Source organism: Solanum dulcamara, chromosome 6, assembly GCF_947179165.1.
Source record: "Solanum dulcamara chromosome 6, daSolDulc1.2, whole genome shotgun sequence".
Lineage (NCBI taxonomy): Eukaryota > Viridiplantae > Streptophyta > Magnoliopsida > Solanales > Solanaceae > Solanum > Solanum dulcamara.
The window spans coordinates 76,758,695-76,778,634 of NC_077242.1; the positions used below are offsets into that span (position 1 = coordinate 76,758,695).

At 33.1% G+C, this 19,940-nt stretch overlaps 3 protein-coding genes across 3 annotated transcripts; 2 read left to right on the forward strand and 1 right to left on the reverse strand.

Moving 5' to 3' along the window:
- Window positions 1–398: 398 nt before the first annotated feature.
- On the forward strand, window positions 399–1,871 carry LOC129893134 (defensin-like protein). The gene is made up of 2 exons (XM_055968628.1): window positions 399–510; window positions 1,405–1,871. Exons 1-2 carry the CDS (start codon window positions 447–449, stop codon window positions 1,665–1,667), a joined length of 327 nt encoding a protein of 108 aa, XP_055824603.1. The 5' UTR covers window positions 399–446; the 3' UTR covers window positions 1,668–1,871.
- A 2,178-nt stretch (window positions 1,872–4,049) lies between these two features.
- On the reverse strand, window positions 4,050–5,918 carry LOC129893135 (EG45-like domain containing protein). The gene is made up of 3 exons (XM_055968629.1): window positions 5,897–5,918; window positions 4,841–5,117; window positions 4,050–4,238 (listed from the first exon to the last, which is right to left on the reverse strand). Exons 1-3 carry the CDS (start codon window positions 5,901–5,903, stop codon window positions 4,232–4,234), a joined length of 291 nt encoding a protein of 96 aa, XP_055824604.1. The 5' UTR covers window positions 5,904–5,918; the 3' UTR covers window positions 4,050–4,231.
- Window positions 5,919–18,121: 12,203 nt separating this feature from the next.
- Window positions 18,122–19,599, forward strand: LOC129893138 (defensin-like protein). Its single transcript, XM_055968632.1, has 2 exons — window positions 18,122–18,234; window positions 19,133–19,599. The coding sequence occupies exons 1-2, from the start codon at window positions 18,171–18,173 to the stop codon at window positions 19,393–19,395; spliced, it is 327 nt and encodes a 108-aa protein (XP_055824607.1). The 5' UTR covers window positions 18,122–18,170; the 3' UTR covers window positions 19,396–19,599.
- The last annotated feature ends 341 nt before the right edge of the window (window positions 19,600–19,940 follow it).

The window sequence follows — 19,940 nt, forward strand, 5'->3', positions numbered from 1 at the left end:
CCTTTAGAAGACATTGCATAAAGATCATTTTTGGTAGAGTAGATTGTGATAAGGATGAAGTCACTGAGAATTAGATTTTCTATAATTGAAAGTATTTAATTCCACATATAGTGAGGATTTTTTTAATACAAATTCAAATTAATTAAATTTTAAAATAAATATCAACCATCGGCTGAAAAATTAAAAAATGGCAATGGGAAATTTGTTTCTTTGTGTCATTAATATATTTCCAAACTTCGTAAGTACGAAATGCGGCTCAATAATTTGCTTCACATAGTTGTTGGCCCAATAAATGTATCTTCTTTTTTTTAAAAAAAATTATTATCTTTTGACTCTTATTTCACTGCCTATAAATTACCTTCATTGTGTTACTGTTTATTCACAACTCTAAATTGAAATCTCTCTTATTATTAAAAAATATATTTTTTTACTCAAAGAAAGAGACAATGGCTCGTTCCATTTGCTTAATGACATTAGTGGTCTTGGCAATGATGATCTTTGTTGCCTATGGTTTGTCTTCATTTATTCCTCTTAAACATCATATAAAAAATAATGGAAATTGAAATTTAATTAATTCTATGAGTTTTCCAATTTATATGTTTGTTTGATGAGTTTAACTTACAGATACTGTAAAGAAATTTAATTTATACTATCAGGTATTTTTTTTATTTGTTGTAGCAGATATTCAGTTGTCATATTTTTAAGATTACATAAGCGTGTGAACAAAAATTTAGTTGAAACTTGGTAAAAGAAAGTTTTCGAAACTGAAATTAGAAAGATGGTTCGCCGCTGTTATTGTAAATTTTTTATATATGTTTTGTAGTGTTTTTATCTATTATTTGACATGTTTTCTTTATTGTCGTACGCACTTTATTTTGCGTGCATCACTATTTTGATTTGCTTTACTAGAGCTCAGGATTTTTTAGAATCAGTTTTTCTATCTCCACGAGGTAGAAGTATGTGTTTGTGTATACTCTACTTTTCCAATAACTTATGGGTTACAGTATTGGATATATTATTATTATTGTTGTAAGTTAGAAAAATGATGTTTGAAAGTTAAAGTTATGTATGGATCGGATTCCACTTGGAAAAAAAAGAGTTGAAGTTTTGTACGTGGAAAAAAATCTTTTTTTATTCTTATTTAAACCCAACAAGCATTATACATCCCTTACATATATTTCCACAAATTAAAGTTACACCAGTGAGGCTTTGCCTTCACACCAAAAGCAGTTGAAAAACTCTTCTTCAGAAAACTAACTAGAAAACTAACTAAATCTTATGGATAACCTAATACTTTATAATATCTTTATAACACTAAGTTTAATATAGTCAAACATCTCTATAACAATATTAATTACGTCTCTTTTTTTCCTAATATTTGTTACTACTTGTGAATGATTGTAGAGGTGCAAGCTCAGAAGAATCAGCAAATTTGCAAAACAGTAAGTCAAACTTTCAAAGGAGTATGTATTATCAACTATCCATGTAGAAAAGCTTGTCTCAAGGAGAAGTTCACAGATGGACATTGTAGCAAACTCCAAAGAAGGTGCCTATGCACTAAGCTTTGTGTATTTGAGAATATTTCAAGTGAAGTTAAAACAACTTTGGTTGAGGAAGCAAAAACTCTAGGGGAAGCTTTGCTTGAAGAAGAGATTATGATGGAGTAATTAAGTGAGATTAAGGATTTAAGTGTCACACATAATTAATAAAGTGCTCCCTTTGTTAAAAGTCTGGTAGCCAATATAATGTTGTGCATTAATGGCTTTTAGTAACCATTTTGGCATATTAAATAAGTTGTGACACATCATTAATCCTTTGGATCTTGTACAAAGTTTATCTATGTTTCAATGAAAAATGGTCTTCTATGGTGATCAAGTTGAGTGTGTGTGAATGATATTTGGTTGAAATTTCTAAAAATAATATTTGATGTTTGAAGATTACTTAAAAGGACCGAGTGTGGCACAAATTAAAATATCGTTGCCTTTCTTAAAAGGGTAGCTAATGTTGTGTACTAATTGGAATAAAAGAAAGGGGAAAAAAATTGCGATCACAAAATTAAGTCTGAAATAGTATTTCTTTTGTCGCAAATAATAAGAGGCTTTTAGTAACCTTTTTATAACATTAAAGTAAGTGTGTGGGCTTGTGGCACGTAAATCCTTTGGATCTTGTATAAAATTTATGTATGTTTTAATGAAAAATGATCTTCTATGGTCATTGAGTTGATTGTGTCTGAACAATATTTGATCAAAATTGGAAATATAAAAAGTATTTCATGTTAAAGTTACTTGAAAGGTTGTCACATATAATAAAGGGTTGACTTTCTTAAAAGGGTAGTTATTATGGTTTGAACTAATTGGCTTTTGGTAGCCATTCGACACATTATAATAAGTGCGACACATCAATTCTTGTTGGATTATAGATTATAGTTTCTTCAAGTTCATGTATATATATGTTTTAAATAAAATTTAAAATTATCCTCTAGGGTCTTTGTGTGGATTTGATTTACATGTTTTTTATTGTATAATCCTCTAATATTCGAAATCTACTGAAGCAACTATAATCTACTTATTTATTTATTTTTTACAAAAAATAGTGATTTAATTGGAGCAGTCCGTCGGACATTTCTTGGACTTTGAGAACACTGACTCGTTATCCTTCCACTTACATAGAGTGGGAGTTGTTTGTTGATTTGTAAAACCAACCTCACCCGGTCCGGCCCACTCTAGGAACCAAGCAACCCATGTTTTCATTTGGACCACATAGCCCAACTCTATGCTTGGGCAGGGCAGGCCAGAAAATAGCCTACATAGCCTGCCTTCTGGAGTAGCCCACAATGCAAGAAAGTCCATTGTGGAGGCACCGTCCAAGCAATCTTTTCAAAAGTTAACAGCAATTTTTGAAAAAGTTGTTGACCCTTTTTGACATAAAAAGTTTGACAAGTAAAATTAATGCATAGAAAATTAATGCGTAGAAAAATTGATGCATAAAATTTATTACGCATTTTGTTTTTCCTATAAATAGAGGATCTCGTGCCCTCATTTAATTCATTCAGAAAAAAAGTGAATAAGAATACAAAGAGAATTATACACCAAGATAAATATTGTATTCTTGAGTGTACTCTTTAGTAGTTGTTCCTTTTAAAAGAAAGAAGTGTTAATTGTTGTTTTCTCCTTGTACTTAAGAGCAGTGTACTCCTATATTATCATAGTAAAATCCTTCTACTCCGTGGTTTTTCCCTTCTATCTGTTTGAGGGGTTTTCATGTAAAATTCTTGTGTCTAATTTATTTTCATTAATTATTATCATATCAAACTTTAGTTGTGGTGCTTCCTCCTCCCAACAACATAGCCTGTCTTCTGGAGTAGCCCACAGTGATGTAAGAAGAACCCTAGATCAGTGCCTGACTTGCTATTATTTCGGATGAATAATACGGTGTTACTATTCTCCTTTCTCAAGCTCAATGTTGAATTATAGGTAGGAGGGATAGCGCTTCCTTTTCTCTTTATATATCTACTTTTTTCACTACTTATGCCTTATAGCGAGAAAGAGGCATCTACGGTAGGATCTGTCATCTTAGTAGGAATCTCGACGAAAAAAAGAAAAAACAAGTACATCCTTAAAGGCCTCTATTTTTAATGTGAACGGTCACTTTTTTGGAATTCTTGAGTTAACTCCCGACATGTTCAATAGTGATCTTTGGCCATTGAAAGGGAACCCAATGGTAAACCGGACTTTGGCTTTAGGAAGAAAGCCCGACTTCGAAGCTCGGCTTAATTAGCCCAAAACTTGAGAATAGAGCGGAAAACTCGACGACTATAATTTTTATCTTTCTTTCTCTTTTAATATTTTTTTCTTTCTAGAAATCGATAATATATAATTTTGATTTATTAAAATACCAAATAATGTTTACGCTACCTGATAAACCAACTATAGATAATACAAATCCTGGTAGGGAGCTTTCACTTAAATGACCTCTATATATACAATGTGAATATATATGAATTAATCATGTAATAGATTTCAAATATCAAATGGTAATACCAACCAAAAATCAGTAAAATTGTTGATATATTAAACAACACATGATATATAGGTTACAACAATTAAACATGTTGCTTCAATGAGCATATAGTAAAAGAGCCAAGATATATGGGTATTTCTTGGCATGCACAAATTTGTGTTTTATTCCAATTCCCTATTAGACGATTTTGCATTAAACGTGGCCTTGAACTTTAGATCCTGCACATCATATCAAAGAATAAAAAAATTTAAAAACTTTAAATTCATAATGCTTTATCAGAAATCTCATATTCGATCCCAATTAATAAAGAAAAATCTTGGTTGGGAGCATTTTTTTCCTTTAATAAACCTCGCTCACCAACATGAATATGGATTATTCAGGGGCCTAAGCAAAACTAGAGCCAGAATTTGAAATTTCTGGGTTCGAAATTCTAGTCCTTTTACGTTATGGGTCTCTAAATTAATAAGTTATACATATTCACTGAATTTCTTAAGACAAATACATATTTAAACCGAAATTATTGGGTCTGACTGAACTCGTAAGATACACACTAGCTCTACCCCCGACCCTAAATAGGGACGCTAGAATTAGCTAGAGACCAAGGTATGGGTTCAGCTGCAAACCCAATAACGTTGGTTCAAACACTATATTTATCTTAAGAAATTCATTTAATCACTATTTTGAACCCATAATCTTCAAATCCTAACTCTACCTTTTACCCTAAATTGAGTATCGGACACTGGATAATAAAAAACCTAATAAAAGAACAGAAAAAAAAAAGACCTTATCATAAGTGATTGAAAGAGTAGTTTCAACTTACTGATTAAAATTAATCTTGATTTTTCCAGCATCTATATTGGCAATTTGGGAAAATGCTTCTTGAGAAAGATCAATTGTTCCTCTACATCCAGGAGGACAATAATCTACAACTTTAACAACAACACTTGTTCCAGTACAAGGCTGTGGAACACCTTGATTAGTAGGACCAGTACAAGTTACTCTATACATTCTTCCACATGCTGCCCTATTTCCCCATATTGTATCACTTGCTGCAGCTATCATTACTCCATTGTCTTGATATCCATAACATGATGAGGCTGCAAAACAAAGAATTAATTCATCGCTAATCTGTAGCTAAATAATTTGTGTTAGATAGGATAAGTGACTTATTTTCATTGTAGTGTTTATACAATCACAAAATTATGTTTTGGTCAGATCAAAGTAATTGAACTTTTTCCCGTTATAACAGTAAAGTCATACGGTAATACTTTATCCATAACAACAAAGTTTTTTTGTCAATTAGTAATTTCCCGTATAGTTACTAAATTTTTACAACAAACAAAATAACAAGAATTATCTGTGAAAATTCGATAACTTAAACTGACAGTGTATAACTTAAACTCAATCATAAATCTTATAGAAATTTTTTTGTCCACTACCTAGATGTAAAAATAATGGGAAAAAAATGAGGGGAGTTAGGTTGCAACAAAGGATATATCTTTTTTCATTCTTTATTATGTGATTACTTATTTATATTTAGAATCTCTTTAGTGAAACTAATGACTCCGCTAATACTAATAAAGTACAAACTCTAATATACTTTACCATGGTTAAGTAAAGATCGAATAGATTGAGACCCTCCCGAACTTAATTAAGTTTAATTCAATACACACTTGAATATGTGTCGACATAATTACATCTAATTAAATTGCCAAGTTCAGGGGGTAATTAGGGCAAAAAAAACTTTAGTTGTGCACTAAATAAAAGTTTTTAAGTTTTGAAAAATCTCGATATATTATGTCTTAAATAAATAAAATAAAAATTCACACTAAATAATCATAGTTAGATATTAAACGAGTATATATACAGAATATACCTATCATGTTAACTTATTATTAATTTAATATAACATCGATACACAATAAATTTTTATCGAAGGAAAGATCTTGTTGTAAATAAAATTAGAACATAAGGAGCAGTGTAATATGTGGCTGTCCCTTCATCTGCAAATGAAGATAAAGGAAAATACAGTGCAACAACAAGCAAAATAAAACTTTGTGCTCCCATTTTTATTTTTATTTTTTGGGTATATTTTGTGATTTTTTTTTAGCTTATGGTGAATAATGAAGGCTTATTTTCCACTATTTATAGATAGAAAATTTACTCAAAAACTCATAGCTACTGTTCCAAGTCGATCTCTTGACTTGCTATATAGTCAGTCAATGTAGCAGCCCATGTGGGTAATAGATTGGTAATTTAGTAATTGTTGGAGGGTATAATGGTCAAAACATTATCCGCACGGGATATTTTTATATTGAATCAATAAATGTATATCATGTGTTTCACCAACATGGGTTGTAGTAGGATCAACGATGGTTGTGATCCCTCTACTCTTAATTATAGGTTTCGAATTAGCATCTTGTAATGAATAAACTTATGTTGGGAGTGTTGCTCCCAGAAATAGGCCTGCAATATGCAAACTCGTATTTAATTGAGGTCCAATGCGGATACCGGACACCAAATGAAAAACAAAAAATGACATAGTTCAACATAGATTACTATAGATAATTAATACTCCCTTATGTCCCAATTTATATAGCAATATTATTTGACTAGACAGATGTTATATCCCTTATTTTATACGGTTGGATATTTTAAAGTAGCCGTGGTAAAGTGAAGGGAATGATCATCTTCCAAATTTTTTTTATACAAGTTGGTTATGAATATTATTTATGAACATTAGTAGTGTGGAAATATTGGGAAAGTCTAAGGGCAAAAAAGAAAATTTGCAAAGTGGCCTATGGTAATATTGTGGAAGGCTAGGGGTAAAACGGAAATTTCACAAAGTGTTCAAGAAAATTCATGTAAGAGGTGTATGTGGGCCCCACTCTTTTATGGCCATGTGATGAGTATATATGAACCAAAGTGTACATGGCAAGGCAATTAAGCCATCTTTAGTTTTTTTAAAGAGAAATTGTAGAAAAAATGGAAATGGGGTCATAAGAATTCGGAAGGAATTGGAGGCTAAGTAGTGAGTCGTTGGACTCGACTTACTTGTGTAAGCTATTACTTTGGATGTGTTACATACTTAAACTACTTGAGTACGTACCAAGCTTACGTAGTAAGGATTACATAGGTTCGTAAAATAAGACGAGATTACAAACCCACGAGGGGGAAAAGGAAGTGACACATGGCAGCAGCTGGAGCAAGAAAGGGGTGGGCCCCACATGCCACATGGCAGCCCATGATTGGTGGAAAGGGGTGTGTGGCTGTAACATCCCCTAAAAACGTTGTATACGATGTTTCAATTCTCGCCTAAATATGATACAATCTTTGTATTTTGGGCATAACCTTTCATAGGAATATCCAAATTGTGTGATTCAAATTTCTTAGTAACCACAAGATCTTTACCTACAACTTTTGTGAAGACCATATTTTAAGTTTTGGAGGTTAAGTAGGTCAAATAAATTAATTATTGTAAGCCAGAATGTTGTGACGGAAAGGAGTGTTTATAGAAGAAAAATCATATCTTACTGTAGGATTATCCAAATTGGTTGATTCCTGAACCACATAAAACTAGACTTCTATATCTACAATTCTTATGAATACACCAAATCCCAATAAGGAATTTATCCTGTTCAAACGCAGCTCCAAAAAGGAGTATTCTGTCAAAGATAACTCATTTCACCTACCATGGAAAGATCTAGATACATTTGACATCACTCATAACATAAAATTGTCCTCCATTTAACATCATCCATGACATCAATATATTCTATTAAATTTTCAGATTTTTTTTTATAATTATTTTATTTATTGTTAGGTTTCTCTTTCCCACCTATAAATACCCACCTTATTTCCTCATTTTATTCATCAAACTTTCTCAAGCAAGTCTTTTCTCTATACACTTCTTTACACATTCTCAAATATAGTTTTAGCTCTTAGTAGTGAAGAAATACTATTCCGGTGATTCATAAACTCCGGGTAGTATACAAAACGTTCCGGCGGGGAGAAAAGTTAGGACTCAAGAGTATTCATTAAGTCTTTCGGTTCCTACTAAAGTTTCGAATTTCAGGTATGTAAGGCTTCAATGAGAGTATTCCTTCCACTCTCATGTCTAAATTATTTTGATTATATGATAAATTATATTTTTTTTAAGCTCTACTCTAAGTTATGTGGGTGTTTATCCATGGGTTTTTTCACCCATGTAGTCCAAAGACTCTTTTAATTAAGTCTTTTGATTTCAAGTAATATTTTCTTATGGTAATTCTTAATTTTACTTAATAGTATGAATCATAGTTAAACTAATGATTATTATTCTATTTTGATGTAACATAATTTCATATGTATGAATTGATAGTTTACAAGTAATTCCTCTATTTATCTATTTAAAGATTCTTGAAACTCATGGTGGGTTGTTTAAAGCATGATTTTTAATTAATGAATTTCAAAGTATTTATGTATATTTATTTACATACATATTTGCAAGTTGAAGTGATTTGAACCCACCTAGTTTTACTATGTTTTTAATAAAGTTTGACTTGAAATCTTTGACTCCAAATAAATGTTTATGAAAGCAATATCTATGATCAAAAAGGGAGTCTTATGAAATAAAAGAATGATGAAATGATATGAATGATGGATTCTTTATGCAATAAGGACAATTCTTGCATATTTGAATTATCAAATGTTTTAATGAGCTATTCTACCGAATATAATGTTTGAATTCTCAAGTTATATGCTATGAATATTTTGAAGTATTAAACTATTCCGTGGGATTGACTTAGCATCGAATGAGGCATTGAGGTGGGATTCGGTAAGGGAATCCTAGTAGCAACCCCTTCTCTCATTAACTATGTGCCAACATAGGAGCCCTTGTAGGCTTAGGCTAATGGATCCATAAATAGCCCTTAAAATTAAAGTTAAAGAAATGAATGAAGTTGACGGAGTTCTACCTGGCAAGTAGTCTCCCCGGCCAACGTAGGGGGTTATGTTGCATTCCATGTAATAGCTCGCATGGTTTTAAATATCGGTTATGGTTAATTTTCTACCAAATGAATATTTTAAAGGATATATATATGATTTATTATGCATACATTAAATTATGTTCCATATTACATAAATATTTTAATGTTTCCTCAATGTTCATGCATCCTTACATACTTAGTACATTCAAAGTACTAACGCATAGTCTTTTGCCTACATGATATCACCATGTAGGTATCAGTGCTCCTCCTCATTCTCCTCCACGTGGCTAGTTGATATTCCATTGAAGACTACTTTTGGTGAGTTCCCATATTCCGGGAACAATACTCCTTTATCTTTCTAGCTTATGATATGTTAAGATATTTTACTATGGCATTTCTTCTATTATAATTGAGGGTGAGATATGGACTTATCTTAGCCCCATTAAATCTAATAGTTAGAGGTATTTTTGGACATATGTAAGTTGAAGATTTACTATTATGATTTCCGCCTATTTATTTATCATCATTACCTATGAAAGGCTAAAAGAATGCTAAGAGGCTTGATTGAGGTACTTTCGTGTTCCTCATTCGCCATGTCACGTCTAGGACCTAGGCTTGAGTCGTGACAGTGGCCCAATAGGGGCTTGACACATGTCACCAATGAGAACTTGACACGTGTCACCAATAAGGGAGTGACATGTGTCACCCCTTAGGTGGCATATATATATATATATATATATATATATGTCTTATGACTTATTAAACTTCCACACTCATCTAGAAAAATCAAGAGAAAACAAGAAGAGGAGAGAAAACTCTAGCTAGAGAAAGGAAAAGGGCCACGGTTTTGGAAGGGAAAAAAAGTAAGTTCTTCAATTCCGTTTTGAGAAATAATTATATATAGTATACCATGATGTCATGAAGGTATTAGTAATAAATATTTTTGGTTTGGAGTAGTTCAAAACGTCACCAAACAGCCCCAAAGTTTTAGCCGCGCTAGGAGAGCTTCCGAGGCAAGTTTTGGAGAGTTTCGGTAAAGGTAAGGTATCTCCTTTCAAATTGGAGTTTATGATGTTTTTATGAGGTGTATTACATGTCCTAAATATGTCTGAAATCAGAGAAAATGTATAAGGATGCATGATGTTGGAAACAACTAAATTAAAGTCGTAGTAGCTAAATCGAAGTCGCGTAGTGTGTTGTTGTTGTGGCGCTGCGGGTGCAGCTGGTTGGGTTGTATGTTTAGGGATTTAAAGTGTTTTAAAAAAGGTGTGGGTGCTGCTGGTTTCAGCCACACGACCCCCCGGTTGGTATGGTTAAAGATTTTACGAAATAAAGGTTAAAAACTCTATTTTGGTATCGTGGTTTTATGCTAGTTGTTTGGAGCTTGTGTTGTGTAAAGTTGGGGTGATTTGATTGTATATATACTGCTGGTTGTTGTTGTTGATATGGTTGTTGACATGGTGGCCGAGTTAGATTCTCGGGGATGGTGTATTTATAGGGGAGATGCTGCCGAAATTTCGGCGGATTAGAAATTAATTTGTTTGAAGGATTAAGACAAGTATATGGTGATGAATCTAATGACTATGTCAACTCTCTTGAATGTATACAAACAAGTTGGAAGCATAAGCGTAGATAGTAAGGCGCGGCACAGGTATGTTAAGTCCAGAATTCCTTTTGGCATGTCTTTAGCATAAGTATGTGAGGCTTACCCTTTTCTTTCAAGGCATGATCCCGATGTTATAATTTCATAAGTGCTTCCATATTTTCTTTGTTTTCAAAAGTTAGGTGTCAATGGTCCCAAGGAAATGACTACTTTTTCTATAACCCGTCAATGTTTTCTAAAATGTCTATAGTTTCCCAAAACAAAGGTTTACCCTTCTTTCTCTTGGCATGTTTTGACATAAGTATATAGAGCGACCCTTTCTTTTTGGCATGGTTTTTATGAAATAAGTATATGACGTTTTATACAATTTCAAGGAAGTCCTATTCGGGGAGCCACTAGGATGGCCAATTTTCTTGAGTTTTCAAAGGATATTTTCTCGTGCTTAGATATGTGTATATGATTCCAAAAGTTTTATTTTTATATAATCCATGGTAATTTTCGAAAGGTACTTGACATGACTCTTGTCCTGATTTTTGAATCATAGGTCATTCCGATTATTCTACGAGTCTTGAAAATTGGTCCTATGTGCATATGTATACGATTTGGCGCCTTACAAGATTGTGACCTTATTCTACGTTCTCTTAATATTATCCTTCGTTGATAGTCTCATCTTATAATAATTGTTCCTTCAAGGTGAGACAAAGTGACCATGGTTAGTCTATAATACAATCGGAGGTTACCGACCTTTCGTCACTCCGATAAATACACGACTTTCGTTGGGCTCTCGTGTATGCTGTCTATATGTATATGTATATGTATATGTATATGGGGGATATGGGGATATGTATATGTGGCTCTATAGATGCATTCCCACCTGATCAGTTGAAGTAATTTTCATCCCGGACGCGGGATGCCCGGACGCAGGACATATATGGGCGAGCCAACGTTGTTTGGTGATATGACTTTTATTTTCTATTTATATGAAAAAGAAATATTTTTAAAGATAAGACAAGTATGCATGACATTCGGCTTAAAAGGAACTCATATGTACAAGTTACTTCTCTACCTCGTGATATGTTCTATATTTCTACCATGTTATTATTCATATTTATTGTAACACCCCAATTTTTTTTTGCCAAGATTCGAACCATTCTTTATGTGTGTAGGATCGAAATCGATGACTTCGAGTTGTGCATGAGTTAGAATCACTTCCTAAGTAATTTAAGGGTGTTAGAGTTGATTTAGGGTTATAAAGGATCCCTAAACCAAGCCAAGTCCAAAGAATTCATCTTGGCTAAGTTTCCAAATGAGTTCGTATAAGGGTCGACTTCCAATGACCATATCTTTTTTTATATGATGAACTGGGTGGACCATGACCTATCAAATTAAATATCTTTGAGTCTTCTTTCCAACTTCACCAAGATTGCAATTTTTGAAGTTCTGAGTCAAAAGTTATGACCATTTTACTGGAGCCGCTCTATCCTGGCAGAAGTCTGACGAACGACGCCCCCTTTATTTTTTAAGGGTATTTTTGTCCTATAACCCTTTGGGGGTTATTCTAATATCCCTAAACTTGTAGAAAACAGTTTTACTTATTAAAAACCCTCTCATTCACTTCTAAACATCAACGCTCAAGAATTTTCAAAAAAGCATCAAGTTAGGGTTCTTTTTTTCAAGATTCTTCAACAAGGTAATTCCTTCACAAATTTCAATCTTTCCAAACCAAACTTCTTCATCTATTCATGAATCTCTAAGAGAAATCTTAAATTCTAACCATAGGGTTTTCAAGAAAACAAAACCAAGATTTTCAAGAAAGGGTCTCTTGATTGTTCTTCTTCAAGTTAAGATTTTTCATCAAGATTTATGGAGCTTTTAAGGTATGTAAGGCTAACCTAAAATATGGATTAAGTTCTTCCATATGTCTCATAGATGTGTTTGATAGAAATTGTGAAAGACTTGAACCCTCCATGAACGTTTTCTTGAATTTTCCTAAAACCCTAGAATATCTTCACATACTATTAATTAATTGATGATTTTCATGACTTGAATTCTTGAATAATTTTCTTTCATATTTATTTCACAAACCGTAATTATATATTGACTACAATGATTTTTTGTATATAAATTCATATGTATTGATAGTGCTCTCGAGTTGAGTTTTGTTGAGAGTATGAATTCATGTATTCATTCACATGAATCCAAGATGAGACTTCTTTTTTTTATAATTTGTTTTGAGGTTGAGATTGATAGTTTTTATGTAAATATTGCTTCCAAAGGGAGATGATGTATTTTTGTAAGTGAGTGTGAATGAAATTGAATATAGAAATAAATGGAAATTGTGGAGCAAGATGTTTGATGATGATGTGAATAATGGTTATCTTTAACATAGGTAGAATGATTGATGAAGAGGTATGTTGATGATGATGTTTGAGATGAAATGGATTGGAGTCTAATATGACTACATAATATGTGATTTGCATAATTTGATTTGACTCGAGTCATATGAGTATAAATGATTGTTTGAGTATGAGTTTTAAATAAATAATTTGTGAACATTTTGCATAAACTATTTATACACTATTTGAGTTTAAAGAATGATTATTTTCATCTTTGATTTAAAAAGAGTTTAAGCATGAGTTGAGTTTGAGAAGTCTTTAAATTATCATTTTTTTGAACATGAGTATTTTGAGTATAAACGAGTTGAGATTTTTTACATAAAAAAATATCGATTTTGAATTTGAGTTGAGGAGTTGAAATTATGTTTTAAATGCATCTAATATTTTCTTCATTGAGTTGAGATGGTATTAAATTCAAAAAAGAAGAATTTGATGATTGAGATGAGTTGATTGTGAATGAAGGTCCAATGAGGCCAGATTTGATTGAGTTTTGAAAAGAGTCCAATGAGACTAAATGAATTGATTTGAAAAGAGTCCAATGAGACTAAATGAGTATTTTGAGTATTTTACTCACTTGATAGATATGAGCATATTGAGTCTTGGGAGGAGTATCGAACACCGAATTGGGTAAGAGTATAGTCCATACTTGAACTAATAAACTACGTCGCCAAACGTAGGAGGAGATTGAACCGTTAAAGTCGGATGTTTTCCATTTTATTATCCTGATATAATAGGACTTGATTGGTTATGGATCCATGATTGGTTGATCGTTTATATCCTGGCAAAGTATGGACGGATGTGGCAATAACGTCGGATTATTGTACTATCACTCGCTCATATAGTAATAGTTGTCGGTTAGAGAAACTCTCAATTGAATGGATTGTGCTTGATATGATTGGCTTGATTGTGATTGTACATGATTGAGTTGAATTGTAAAACATTGCATAGTTCAATTTGCATATTTATTGAGTTGAGTCCTTTGAGTTGATTGTTGAGTTGATTGTATATGATCGGATTGGGTTAGATGAATTGTGATTGGATTGTACATGATTTGGTTAGATACGTGATCGGATTGGATTAGATGATATGTGATTGGATTGTGTACGATTGGATCGGGTTAGATGATGTGTGATGGATTGGATTAGGTGATATGTGATTAGGTTGAATAGAATGATACATGATTGGATTGGATTAAATGATTTAATTGAATTGTATCGTACATGATTAGACTAGATTGGATGGTTTATGATTGGTCTTTGTCTAAAATGTATTCTTACTTTAGACTTATGATACTTTGATTGAGTCTCTCTTATCTTTCTGATTTTGAGATATTTGAACCAATGTTATTCTTTCTTGAGGTATGTTTCATTCTGCCATATTACATACTCGTACATTCCACGTACTGACGTCCATTTGGACCTGCATCACTTCATGATGCAGATACAGGTTTAATAGATCGTCAATAGGAGCACCATTGAGGATCTATTCACACTCAGCATATTGGTGAGTTCTATCCTACATTCGGAGGACCCTGGAACTGGGTGGTTTCATCTTTTGAAACCTCTTATAGAACTGTTGATCAGCTATAGTCATAACCATGTCTGAGCAATCTATGCATCAAAAGCTGGTGCGGGAACCAATGGTGGCTGACCCACCTGAACCTAAGCCATGAGGAGCTGACGCTGCTATGGAGTTTGTACACCAACTCTAGTCTGTAAACCATGTGGTATGCCTATAGCATTCTAAGTAAAATTCTTTAGCACGACATCGAGTAGGTGCCGCTCCTTTGGAATGACCCCTACCTGCAACCACTCTACGGCCTCGGCCTCTCACTCGGCATCTACCTCTACCCCTAGCTGGGGTCTCAACAGCTGCCTCAGGGACTGCCTTCTCTCTACCAATAGACGTGGATCTAATCCTCAGCATCTGCCAAAACAACACATCACACTCAGCACTAGCGATAATAACTTGGCACGATAAGAAAGAATGAATAAAGGATATTTCCTAACAGTCTAAGATAAGTACAGATGTCACCATACCGATTCTTGAGATTCTACTTAGACTTGTCCTGTACACGTAAGACCTATGAACCTGGAGCTCTGATACTAATTTGTCACGATCCGAATCCAGGTATGATGACACTTGTCATTTCCCATCAGAAAAGTCACCCAAAAAACCCAACATCTCGATAAAATAAAGCAGAAATAATCTAAATAAGTAAATAATACGTGGAAGTCTTTCACTTAAATATCCCCAAAGATTGGTTGTCACGTGTACAAGCCGCTAAAGAAAGTAAAATTAAAATGAATGTACAAGTCTCAATATGTCTTCAACTCTCAAATAGAGTAAAGCATAAAAATACAGGAAGTACGAGAGTTCGCTGGATATCGATGGCTACCTCTCTTATCTCCCAAAAGCCTCGAATGATCAAGAAAAGAGACAATGATCAAAGTCTAGGTTCGGAACCTACACAAATATAGAAGCAAGGGTGAGTACCAAACAGCGCGGTACCTAGCAAGCTAACTAGAAAAACTAAGTAAATCTAAAAAAATACACGAACTCGTTTCCAACCCAACCGAACCTCCAAACTACAAGCTTCACAGAAATCATCCCAACCTAATAGTTCATACTATACAGTTCAATAAGATACAGATCACAACTCAATATCATAAGATGTATCGTACAGGTACTCACAAGTCACAAATAAGCATCAAATTATCAACATAGATATACAGAATATGTATATGCATAATCAATGATCACGCATGTGTGAAATTGCCAGCAAAGACCTCAGCATGATAAACTCTGACCGAAAATGACCTCAACCTTATACTCTCTGAAAAAATGACATCGATCCCATAACCTCATCGAAAATGACCTCGTCCATATGCTCTCACTGAAAATAACCTCGACAATAGAATCTCACTAAAAATGACCTTGGTGTATCAATCTCTCGCCAAAAATGACCTCGGTAATGTAATCTAGCCGAAAATGACCTCGATAATGTAATCTCATCAGAAATGACCTCGGCCTAACAATCTCTCGATTGAAATAACCTTTGCAATATAATCTCATCGAAAATGACCTCGACCTATTAATCATATACCTCTCATCACAGTGTTTCAAAACCAATACAATATCATGCTCATACAAGAAATAAGGAATAATTAATGCACACAAACCGCAATCACAATTAGACTATCAAGTATTTCATCAAATACACATAGATATCTAGATTACGGCATGTAAGTTTCAACACTCAACAATATCACACATCATCTTTTATTAACCCCGTCGATTAATTTTTAGATTAATTCATATCACAATTAAACCCATATTCTCATCCCCATTACGCCCCAACACATATACAATGTGATATTTAGAAATTCTAAGAGATTCACAGAGTTTTAAAATTTCACTTGCCTTAGCTAATATGAGATCGGTCACTATACATGAGCTTTTCCCTTCCGAATGCACTCTAATTCACCACAATCTATACAAATTCAAGTTCCCCATCAAAATACGGAATCAACGATATCAATATAATATTTTCAGAAATCGAGCCGAAATTGACTCGAAATGCCCGAAAAACCCAATTCTGAAACAAGCAGAAAATTTCAATTTTTTTGCATAAACAACATCCTCAAGGTATTTGGAGTTTACTAGTGAAAACAAAAGTAAATTTGAACTTAAAACGAGCTTACAATCATCAAAAAATTGAAACTAATTCATGATCTTGAAAACCCCAACCTCTCCAATTTAAAAACCTCAATTTCATGCTAAAACTCTCAAACAATCAATGGATAATCAAGATGGGAGGTTAGAATCACTTACTCCAAAGTTTTCCCATGAAATCTCCTCTGAAAAATTGCCTCCCCAAGCTCCAAAATCACAAAAAATGGTGAAAATAGACTAGACCCCGACTTTGTCATTGTTCCGGGTAATTTGCACTTCGCGAACGAGGATCACTAACTCCGCGAACGCGGAGGCTAACCAGACGTCCCTCCGCGAACGCGGCATAAGCTCCGTGAACGCGGAGGAGGGACAACTATCCTTCCGCAAACGCAGAGAAGGACTCTCAGACACCAGATAATAGCAATGTTACTTAAGTCTCCAAGTCTCCGAATAACCCTCGGGTTTCGTTCGGGATTCCGTATACATAAACCATATATGCATCCACACCAAACTCGATATTCTAAACTCAAGGGAACCATCGGAATTTGATTTCAAAGCCTCCTTGACCCGGAAACCAAAAAGTCACAACTATACCAACATTATGCCTCAAAAGACCAAAACGCCCTCGAAGCTTCTGAAAATTACACAAGAACTCTCCCTAGGCCTAAAATCACCTTCCGAATTCAACGCAGTCGTCGAAATTCAATTCCGAGCATCTGATACTGAAATGTTGACCAATGTCAAACCTATGGCGAAAAACTCAACTATTTCCAACTCAACCCCTCAAATCCACGATATGACCCCAAATGCGATTCCGTCAACTCTCATAGACCAATTTCAATGTTCCAAAACTGATGAAATTGACAGAATTCTATTTCGAGACTCGAAACTCCGAATGACCTCAACTTTTGAGTCATTCTAAACCTCTAAAACTCAAAGTTTACCAAAACTCTCAACTTTTTAAGAAAACTACGAAACCAACATCAGATATCAATCAAATATGACTTGAAAAAACTACCGGAAGGTGTAAAATAGTCTTTTTACAAAAAAATTCAAAAATGACCTTTAGGAGACATTGCATAAAGATCATTTTTGGTAGAGTAGATTGTGATAAGGATGAAGTCACTGAGAATTAGATTGTCTATAATTGAAAGTATTTAATTCCACATATAGTGAGGATTTTTTTAATACAAATTCAAATTAATTGAATTTTAAAATAAATATCAACCATCGGCTGAAAAATTTAAAAATGGCAATGGGAAATTTGTTTCTTTGTGTCATTAATATATTTCCAAACTTCGTAAGTACGAAATGCGGCTCAATAATTTGCTTCACATAGTTGTTGGCCCAATAAATGTATCTTCTTTTTTAAAAAAAAAAATTATTATCTTTTGACTCTTATTTCACTGCCTATAAATTACCTTCATTGTGTTACTGTTTATTCACAACTCTAAATTGAAATCTCTTTTATTATTAAAAAATATATTTTTTTACTCAAAGAAAGAGACAATGGCTCGTTCCATTTGCTTAATGACATTAGTGGTCTTGGCAATGATGCTCTTTGTTGCCTATGGTTTGTCTTCATTTATTCCTCTTAAACATCATATAAAAAATAATGGAAATTGAAATTTAATTAATTCTATGAGTTTTCCAATTTATATGTTTGTTTGATGAGTTTAACTTACAGATACTGTAAAGAAATTTAATTTATACTATCAGGTATTTTTTTTATTTGTTGTAGCAGATATTCAGTTGTCATATTTTTAAGATTACATAAGCGTGTGAACAAAAATTTAGTTGAAACTTGGTAAAAGAAAGTTTTCGAAACTGAAATTAGAAAGATGGTTCGCTGCTGTTATTGTAAATTTTTTATATATGTTTTGTAGTGTTTTTATCTATTATTTGTCATGTTTTCTTTATTGTCGTATGCACTTTATTTTGCGTGCATCACTATTTTGATTTGCTTAATTCACTAGAGCTCAGGATTTTTTAGAATCAGTTTTTCTACCTCCACGAGGTAGAAGTATGTGTTTGTGTATACTCTACTTTTCCAATAACTTATGGGTTACAGTATTGGATATATTATTATTATTGTTGTAAGTTAGAAAAATGATGTTTGAAAGTTAAAGTTATGTATGGATCGGATTCCACTTGGAAAAAAAAGAGTTGAAGTTTTGTACGTGGAAAAAAATCTTTTTTTATTCTTATTTAAACCCAACAAGCATTATACATCCCTTACATATATTTCCACAAATTAAAGTTACACCAGTGAGGCTTTGCCTTCACACCAAAAGCAGTTGAAAAACTCTTCTTCAGAAAACTAACTAGAAAACTAACTAAATCTTATGGATAACCTAATACTTTATAATATCTTTATAATACTAAGTTTAATATAGTCAAACATCTCTATAACAATATTAATTACGTCTCTTTTTTTCCTAATATTTGTTACTACTTGTGAATGATTGTAGAGGTGCAAGCTCAGAAGAATCAGCAAATTTGCAAAACAGTAAGCCAAACTTTCAAAGGAGTATGTATTACCAACTATCCATGTAGAAAAGCTTGTCTCAAGGAGAAGTTCACAGATGGACATTGTAGCAAACTCCAAAGAAGGTGCCTATGCACTAAGCTTTGTGTATTTGAGAATATTTCAAGTGAAGTTAAAACAACTTTGGTTGAGGAAGCAAAAACTCTAGGGGAAGCTTTGCTTGAAGAAGAGATTATGATGGAGTAATTAAGTGAGATTAAGGATTTAAGTGTCACACATAATTAATAAAGTGCTCCCTTTGTTAAAAGTCTGGTAGCCAATATAATGTTGTGCATTAATGGCTTTTAGTAACCATTTTGGCATATTAAATAAGTTGTGACACATCATTAATCCTTTGGATCTTGTACAAAGTTTATCTATGTTTCAATGAAAAATGGTCTTCTATGGTGATCAAGTTGAGTGTGTGTGAATGATATTTGGTTGAAATTTCTAAAAATAATATTTGATGTTTGAAGATTACTTAAAAGGACCGAGTGTGGCACAAATTAAAATATCGTTGCCTTTCTTAAAAGGGTAGCTAATGTTGTGTACTAATTGGAATAAAAGAAAGGGAAAAAAAATTGCGATCACAAAATTAAGCCTGAAATAGTATTTCTTTTGTCGCAAATAATAAGAGGCTTTTAGTAACCTTTTTATAACATTAAAGTAAGTGTGTGGGCTTGTGGCACGTAAATCCTTTGGATCTTGTATAAAATTTATGTATGTTTTAATGAAAAATGATCTTCTATGGT